The 9,900-nt window shown below is 39.3% G+C and overlaps 1 protein-coding gene across 1 annotated transcript; it reads left to right on the top strand.

Moving 5' to 3' along the window:
• Positions 1 to 1,219: 1,219 nt before the first annotated feature.
• On the top strand, positions 1,220 to 2,031 carry LOC139705871 (olfactory receptor 2L13-like). The gene is made up of 2 exons (XM_071612768.1): positions 1,220 to 1,648; positions 1,879 to 2,031. The coding sequence occupies exons 1-2, from the start codon at positions 1,220 to 1,222 to the stop codon at positions 2,029 to 2,031; spliced, it is 582 nt and encodes a 193-aa protein (XP_071468869.1).
• The last annotated feature ends 7,869 nt before the right edge of the window (positions 2,032 to 9,900 follow it).

Here is a 9,900-nt window from a genome sequence, read left to right as displayed (position 1 = left end):
AACTTAGAGCATAAGGTGTGTTCAGGTCCTGGTACTGAAAATAAAATTAAACCTGGAGGATAAAAAGAAGTGGAAAAATACCACAAAAAGTTCTCATGTTCTGCTTTTTAATGCACATATACTACAAACTTATTAAAAATTGTCTTCTCACATTTCATTAGTTGAATTATCATACTAACTCACAGAAAAAGCCTCTGACTATGTGTTTCCATTATCAAAACCAGTGTTGTAAATCCACCACCACAGAAGTTATGTTTGCTGCTGTGAAAACTAGAATGAAAGTCTTGTACATTATTTTAATGTCATTTTTTATCATGTGATATTTGCTTGCACAAAGAAAAACCATGTGTTTTTGGAATTTCAGAAATTGGAAACCTCAATAGGGAGGAGATAATACTCAAAGAATATAATATAATCATGGTGGATTGTATAGGATACACAGTACCTTCACAGTGTTAGAACAATGCTTTGGATGGTAACCCACTTCTAGGACCATCAGAGCAGCTTCTGTTTAGGAGGTGAACAGCACAGCATCTGGGAGAAGACCCTGGCTTACTCAGCTGCAGCAGTGCCAGTGGGGAGGGGAGAGCAGACACTAAAGGTGTGGAGGAGGCGAGGTCACTGAGGATGCAGACTCAAGCACACAGGGCACTTCTGCGCCCCACAGGCCATGTCTGCGGTGAACCTGAGTGCTGAGTTGGGGAGCTGGGAGAGCAGGATCCTGGCTTCCTCTTGGACTGAGCCTGGTGCATAGTCCTAGGAATGCTCCTGCTAGTGGTTACAGGCAGGAAGGCTCCAGCTACCTCACTGGGTTTCCTGAGCCTGGTATAGACTTTGTACTCCAGGACCATGTATGTGTCCAGGATGTGCTAAGATGGTTACCAGAGAGAACTGGGGCAGGAACATTCTATTCAGGTCTTAAAATCAATTCAAGAAAAAGGTACAGATTGAAAAAATAAACAACAATTAATTTTAAACAAACACTAATAAAGGCAATTCATTTTTATTCTCTTTTACTGTTTCGATTTATGTCTAATGTTCGATTTTTATTTTTTACATACGTTCCAGGAATTTGAGGAACTAGGTTTTCATGGAAAAATGGAACCAAACTTCAAATGATTTCATTTTGTTGGGGCTGTTACCCCAAAACCAAACTGGCCTACTTCTCTTGCTCCTGATCATCTTTGTCTTTGTTCTCGCCTGTTTGGGGAACTCAGGGATGACTGCCCTCATCTTCTTGGACCCACGGCTCCACACCCCCATGTACTTTCTCCTCAGCCAGCTCTCCCTCATGGACCTGATGTACATCTCCTCCACTGTCCCCAAAATGGTGTACAACTTCCTCTCTGGCCAGAAAAGTATCTCCTTCTTGAGTTGTGGTGTACAAAGCTTCTTCTTTGCAACCATGGCAAGTTCTGAAGGCTTACTCCTTGCCTCGATGGCCTATGACCGCTTTGTGGCCATCTGTCACCCCCTGCATTATCACATATATATGAGCAAAAGAATGTGTGTGAAGATGTTCTTGGGGTCCTGGACACTAGGTTCCCTCAATGGCCTAGTCCACACTGTGTATGCTCTTCATCTTCCATACTGCAGGTCCAGGACCATCAGTCACTTCGACTGTGACATCCCAGCCATGTTGCTTCTTGTCTGTACAGACACCTGGGTCTATGAGTACATGATTTTTTTTTTAGTGCAGTCCTGGTCCTGGTCCTTCCTTTCCTTGGAATCACTTTGTCCTATGGATGGGTAATTTTTTCGGTCTTTCACATGCGCTCAAAAGAGGGAAGAAGAAAGGCCTTCACCACGTTCTCCACACATTTAACTGTTGTGATATTTTACTATGCTCCTTTTGCCTTCACTTATCTCCGTCCCAAGAATGTCCGCTCACCAGAAGAAGATAAGAACCTGGCTGTCTTCTACACCATCCTCACCCCCATGCTCAATCCCATCATCTACAGCCTGAGGAACAAGAAGGTGCTGGGGGCCATGAGAAGAGTGTGTGGGATGTTCTCCTCCAGGAAGAAATGAGCACGGCCGTCCCTGCTCCTATGTATGGCTTCTCTCCATGCAGACTGGACCTCTCTAGAGCACTGCTGACGTATAGATGTATGTTATTCCACATATATAATTAGATTTCTAGTAACATGTTTAAATGTGATATTAAATTATATATTATCATATGTACATTAATGATTTATATATTTAATTGAAAACTCAATGATAACATTGACAATGTTGATATTATCCTATTATATGTAATATACAATATGCTCTTTGTTCACATAATATTTTAAAATAATTATAAACGGATATTGAAATATTATTTCTATTTTTTTCATTATACTCTTGCTGTGCTTGTATCCTGTGTTTTTATTTCATGTTTTCCAGCACTGCATATTTTTAGAGTTATATCCTGTTAGCAGCTTGCACTGTGTACATTTCAATTTTCCCACAACATGGGGCCTGGGTCTCCAAATATCCAGCACTTCTGGGTGGCTAGTAGTCCTCTCCTTCAGGATCACATATGACTTATTATTATTGGGACAAGGAATTATACTCTTAACACAGCTATTTCACGTGAATGTGGTGCCTAAAATCACAAATTGGGATGTTGAGGCAGGAGGATTGTACATTCAAAGGCAGCCTTATCAACTTAGCATGGCTTTCAGAATCTTATGCAGATGTGTCTCAAAATAAAAACAAAACAAAAAATAAATAAATAAATGGGCTGGGGATGTAGCTTAGTGGTTAAGCACCCTGGATTTAATCCCCAGTACCAATGGGGGAAAAAGTCAAAAATAACAACAACAATAAGAAGTTTGTATTCTTCTAACATTTAGTTTTATCTTTTGTAGAGATACTGAAATCCAAATGGCTCCTAGGAAGCACAATTATTCACATCTGTAATCTTTCTCCAGGCACATAATACATAAAGAAGCTCTTTCTGCTACATGTACCAAGGCCACAGTTTTCTCTCTTTGCCTTTTTCATATTCTGTGATTGTGTATTTGCCATGTTCCTTGCTTTTACTAAAAAATTATCCTTGACATTTGTTATCAGTGGCTCATCTGAGCTGCACATAGGGTCTCCGATTCCCTAAAATCTAAGTAATTCCTGTGCCTCCAACAGGGCACACTGGTGTCAACATCAAACATCTCCTTGGCAGCCTTGTATCATTGTATCCCATTATTCCTGTTTGCCTGGTCAGTTCCAGGAGCCATCAACCATATGCCCAGCTCCTTCCCGGAGTAACTGTCCATCCTATATGCTGTCCACATCCCCCAAATCTGTGCTTATGGGCTGTTTTGAGGTGCCTTGACCTGGCAGTCCTGGAGTGAGGTTTGACCAGGTGACATCTTCTAATAATGCTGCCTCATGCCTGTTCTGGCACTGTTCTTGGTGTGTACACATCCAGCCTGCTTCCTCCGTGTTTCTGAAGATTTAATGGGCAACCAGATATCTTTCAGGATGTTCTTTGTTTTGTCTCAATGGAGATTAATTTATTTCTTGAATTAAGAATCCCGGGTGCTACAATTAGATTGTAAATGTCAGTTTAACTGTGGCTAGGAAGTTCTTTAGAAACTAATGGTAGTGACTACAGGGCTTGAAGAGAATTAAAACAATATTTTAATATTGGGCTGAAAAGTGAAATTGTTTCATGATTGTTTAGGGTTCTGAAAAAGGAATAGAAGAACTCAGGTTAAGGCACAAATATCAAACCGGTATCCAACATACAAGACATTTATACATCTTTTTTGTCCACTAAAATAACTTAAGTACTCAATATTCAGATACTTATACATCTACTCTTTAACATAAGTTCTTTTTTCCCTATAGATTTAAAGACAAGAAAAAATGCTTAGTAGCATTAATGTGCATAATACAAGTTAATTGTTGAGACATTCCATGTTATCACAATGCTTAACTACATTTGTGATGAGAAAGATAAGAAAATACTCATTTGTTTTTCCTCATATCAAACTTTCCTAAATTAATATATTAAAGACACAGTGAGCATTAAAAATATTTTGAATAGATACCATGTGCTATAAATTTTTTCATCTAACAGTTGCAAGGGGAAAATGAATGAAAGGAAGTGAAAAATAATGAATGAAGGTTAGCAATTGGGTTAAAAATGTGGCCACAATTATGCATGTTGAGTAGGGAACCAGGATGCTGAGAGGAAGATGATTTGATAAGTTTCCCTGAGATGCATCACTGCACAACATTCAAGACTATAAGGAGTAGATGCTAATAAAGAACCTAGCAGATTGCAGAAATCTGAGCAATGCCACAGATTTCTACATTTCTTCTCTGAATGTCGGGGACTTGAGGGGAAGGAGAGCTTCTGGGTTTAGTTTCATGTGGGTGGGCTCTACTATATAATTCACCTGATCCAGAGGACTTACTAGGAAAGGATTTCAGAACATCATTTCTGATGGCTTTGGACATGTCCATATTTACTGATGGCAAAAAGTTACTGTAATGAAAATTACATCATTGCCTCCCATCTTTGGAATATTAGTGTGAAAACCATCAAAACAGCAAAAAAAAACTAGATATAGACAGATGAATCTCCCACAAAGGAATTTTATCTGGGAATAAAAAATAGGATTGACTTGCAGAATCTTGGTGAAAAGACTGAGTAAATTCTAGTATGTGGAGGAGCCATATACTAAAACTCTGTTTTAGTCAGTTTTGTGTTGCCATGACCAAAATACCTGATGTCAAGACCACAGAGGAGGAAATTTTATTTGGAACCCATGGTTTCCGAGATCTGAGTCTATATAGTCAACTTGATTGTTCTGACTCCAAGGTCAGGAAGCACATCATGGAGTCAAGAAGGAGAGAGAGACAGAGATTGAGAGAGAGAGAACACTGCATTCATCAGGGCAATATAAAAAACTCAAAAGGCACACACAGAGGAACCTACTTGCTTCAGTCATGCTCTACTGCTTATAGTTACAACCTAGCTAGTGGCCTCATCCACTGATAAGGCCACACTTTTCCTAATCTAATCATTTCTGAAAATGATTAGATTTCACTGTGAAAATTCTTGCATTGTTTCAAATGTGATCTTTTCAGATATACCTCATATCAAAATCTTAAGAAGTTTGAAGTGGAATCTGCACAAGTCATGAAGAAAACTGGAAATCACTTAAGGATGGGTTCACCAGCTACTGTATAAATCCAATCTTATGGTCATGGTTGACAGTTCCATAAAAAGATGCTAAGGGAAAAAAATAGAGTTGTAAAGACAGCAGGCTGTTTGCATGACCTACTGGGGCAATTCCTGAAGGTGTGACTTTATTATTTATCATCTGGCATCTCAGGTCAACCTTAAATGGGTGTTACAAGAGTTCAATTTGCTTGCTCAGTTTCAGTGATGGCATTACTGATATTACAGGGCACAATGCTGACATTTTGCTTTCCAACAAATTAAGTTCAGAGAGATGCATGAGTTTCCCAAGACCATGGAGTGTCAGACACCAGTGGACCAGGCTCCTCTTCCCTCCAACATTCACCGCCTGGAATGAGAACAGGGCCTGTACGCAGAACGTCTGCTGAATTCAGTATCTTTTTGTGGTTTTGATCTTCAGTTGCCTGATGAGTACAGAGGTCTCTGATAGCTTCATGCTGTGTCATGCTTGGTGGCACCTGACAAGAACAGCAGAAATTGTACCTTAGTGCCTCCAAGTTGTGGTTGTACCTTAGTGCATTCAAGGTAGGAAACACGTAAGCAATGTAAATCTATTATTGCAGATGCAGTGCCTGGTGAGGGCTGCATCCTGATTAAACATGGTGCCTTTGTCCTCACGTGGTGGAGGGTGAGAAAGCTCACTAGGAGCTAATTTTCAATGGCCCTGATTCCATTTGTGAGTCCCTATGTTCATGACCTTATACTCACCTCACACAGGTTCTACTTCTTAGAACCATCAATGCAGGGTGAGGATCTTGGTATATGCATTAGGAGGGGAGAGATAGTCCCACCATAGCACATTCTCATCAATCTCCGTATCTTGGCACTGCCCTTCCCCTCCTACCCCCTTGTTCTTTCCTTCCCAGTGCTGCCTTGGCACATGAGACCTGTGCACATACACAGTGTCCCACACCCAGAAATGACATGTGAGAGCTGTGCTGTGCTATGTGGGCTTTTCATCATTTCATCTCTGAGCATGCATGAAAGCTGAGGGACTGAGCTGGTGACAGGATTAGCACAGAGTTCAGCTCAGCAGCAGGACTTACACATTTGCTCTACATACCGGTTTGTACACAGTAATATTAGCTTGTTCTTCTCACATTGTGCAGTCTTCTTGGAGCAGCTCATGGTTCCTCTGTAGCCAAGGGAGCCACAGGTGTAAGGACAATAAAAGGAGAAAGAAGCAAAGTGCAAAGGCAAAAGCAAAGCTGCTCACCTGAGCTGCTAGCTTTATTTATATCAATAGGTTATATCAGTATCATTAATACATATTGTTCCTTGTATTACTAGGCATGTTACAGACTTAGCAGCAATATGCAGCTTATTCCTCAGTTACATACTAAGTTGCAATATGCAATGTTAGGCGCTCTGTGTAGCTCTGAGGAAATTCCATTGTATAAAGTTACTGTTATGTTCAAGTTTAGGCTCAGTGAAACATTGCGGCTGTCTAACAAGTGTTCATTTATTCCCAGGAGTTGTGGGCCTGAGATCAAGGAGGAGGCTGATAAGACTCTAACACAGAGCATCCTCATGAAGGACATTGCCATAGCAGTCAGGTATCCTGTGTCTTTGCATAGAAGTTTCCCCGCAGCCTGGCACACTGTGTCTTTGCACAGAAACTCCCTAGCCACCAAGCATGCCACAGGCATGAAGCTATCACAGACCTCTGTACTCATCAGGCAACTGAAGATCAAAACCACAAAAAGAAGCCATTTCACATTCACTAAGGAAAGTTTCATCCAAAAATAAAAGAAAATATGTTTGGATAAGAAGGTATAAAACTTGAAGCTTTGCAGGGTTTTGTGGCAATTTGAAATGGTGATGCCGTTGTGGAAAACAGTATAGTGATTCCTCAAAAAAAAAATTAGCCCTGAATTAATAAATGATCCAGCATATGGTTTTGACCACCTAAGTAAAAACAAGCTCCTCACTTCTCATTAAGACTTTTTTATATCACTTTTTTTTCTCATCTCTTTTTACTGTTTTGTTCTATGTATTCCACCATTTTTTCCTTTAAATATATTTTAGCTATGAACAAAATTCCATTTGTGTGTGGAGATGGGTGAGTGTGTATTTTCTCACCTTGTACATACATTAAAATATATATGTATATGTGTGTACATATATATTATATGTGTGTATGTATTATGGGTTTAAGATGTTTAGTCTTGCATTAACTTTTTTTTTGATATCTTGGTTTTTATCCCTCTTCTTGGCACTTGACTCTTTTCTAATTAATAGTTCAATTTTCCTGTTTCCTTTTCCTCTCTTTATTTTTCATTACTTTTAGTTAAATTTTATTCCTTTTTCTTCCAGATGCCATCTGCTACCTATCTCTTGCCTTTATTCTGTACACTTTTTTAAGGTATTCTAATCTCTTTCTTGCCTTCTTATCCTATTTTCTCTTCACTCACAAAATTCAAATCTCCATGATAGAATTGCAAATAAATTATATGCCCAACCCATTCATAGATTTTTATTTTTATTTTTTTTTGTGGGAAGCCATCCATGAAATGCCTGAGGAACTTCTGTCAGCGTGGAAGCCAGGGAGAGTGAGGTCTGGCACTGGGAACTTTCCCTGGGGCTCCCCCAGCAATAGATTGCCCAATGCCTGTGACCTTCCCCTCCGCTCTGCTAGGAAGGCTCCTCATAGTAGCTCTGGACATGGGTGTAACCCATTAGGAACTGAACTGCCCACCTTTAATGATTATTAGAAGAGAATATTGTATAGAATCTCTTTGATGTTCCCTGATATAAATAAAGCAGGCACAGTCTCTGTTTTGTCTAGAAGCTCCATCTGCCTGATCAGCTTGTCTGTCCTGCCCCTGCTTTGAAATTCCCTTTTTTCTGTGTTTTTTCACCTTTCTAATTTCCCTAGGTTTTATTTATCTGACCTCCCATTCCACCCAAGGGCAACCCATTCCCACTGCTTACATGGGACATGGGCGAGTATTTATATTAATTTTTGGCTCTGTAAGCCTTATGTCAAGGCCTAGGCTTTTTAAAGTTTAATTATTTTGTGCTCCTCATTCAGCTAGCAGCCTTTGTGTCTGGAAGCCAAAACTAGTTGTAGTAACTCTGACGTCCCTGTCTCCCTGTGAGGGTGCAATTGTCTAGGGGATGTTGAGTAACTGTACTCTACTGTAGCAGGCTGTACAGAGTTATGAATCAGAAGTGCCAGTAGTTGAGGTTTAGTCTTGCCTGGGTTTGGGTGAGTGTTTGAGATTTGATCCCACCCCACTATGTCTGGGGGGATATTGTACTTTGCTGAACATCTGGATTTGTGGAGCCACTTTCAAAATGAGGGCATAGGAACTAACCCTCCATAGGTTTTATATTCACTGTTATGAATATAAATTTTTGGGTATGCGCCCTGGTGTGCAGATGCACCTGTGTGACTCTTACAGACATTTTTCCAATAGCTCCTAAGGGGCACCAACAACAAATGGTGCACTATTTCCTTGATATCTGGAGCTTCTAATACTCCACATGTAATTTTCTTAGTATCAATTTCAGTCACTCTGTTTCAGACATATTCTGAGGAACTTAACTGGTGACTGCTGCCAACATCTTTTAAAAACTGCATAAAATATCTCTGCTACCTGACATGCAGCACTTACAGATGTTTCCAAATTTGGCCACTAGTTTCTACACTGGTTATCCTGGTTCCTGGATGAGTATCCACACATGGATGGAATGATTTTTAGTTGGTTTTCCTGAACAACTTCCCCACCAACACTGGGACTATTAAGCTCCTTCTCTATTCCACATCTCCTCTCAAGGCAATTATTCTAATATTCTTATTTTATCCATCACAATGTCCTTTCTTTCAGTATTCCATCCCTCCCTCCGCAGGTGCAACTGCTACCTGCTGCTACCAATCAATTTGGTGCATCTCTAGCATATTATTTCTTACATTGTCTTTGAACTGCCTGAATCTCTGTGTCGTACAGGGTTTCCTATACACTTCAGTGTATGTTTCAATGAGTTCCCTTAGTCACTCACCTTTCTATGGAGAAATCACCCCACTATCTTGGGCAGGAACAAAGTAAATTCTGGGAAGTGCATCCTTCCTCTAATTTGCAATCTTCCATATAATAATCTAGTCTATATTTCTGAACAGAAAATCAAATAACAATTACTGATTTAAAAGAAGTTGCTAATGATACTATTGTACAAATCCTACTCAAGAAGAAACAAAAAAATCTTTACAATTAGAAACGAATCTAAAATTTTAGACTTAACTATTAAGCAATAAATATGGAAGAAATGAGTCATGCCATGAGGGTTTTAACATGTTTTTATTTATAAACTTACATTTGTGCATTTACATGAATTTTCTATGCCTGTAGTTTGAGTGTACCTTCTGACTTGGATAACTTATAAGTTTGTGTGCAACCATAAAGCATACATGCTAAGAAGTTGAAACACAAATATTTTTGTTCAATAAATTTTCAGATTTATCACAAAATATTTTTATCATAAATTGCTGTCTCAGAAAGTACCAATCTCTAAGGAAGAATATTAGATTTTTTACAAGTAAGGAACACTGGTTCTTTGTTTAAGAGGCATAGATTTTATGAATAAGCCACAGAGTCTAATTACACTAAGGAATTTTTTCCAAATAGGCTTTATAGAATGTATTGGACCTAACTAATTTTTGTATCTTCCTTTAGGATAAACCATATTAATCCTAT

This window comes from Marmota flaviventris, chromosome 5 (genome assembly GCF_047511675.1).
Source record: "Marmota flaviventris isolate mMarFla1 chromosome 5, mMarFla1.hap1, whole genome shotgun sequence".
NCBI classification, from domain to species: Eukaryota; Metazoa; Chordata; class Mammalia; order Rodentia; family Sciuridae; genus Marmota; species Marmota flaviventris.
The sequence above is the reverse complement of the archived record's forward strand: the minus strand, read 5'-3'. Positions and strand labels throughout refer to the sequence as shown.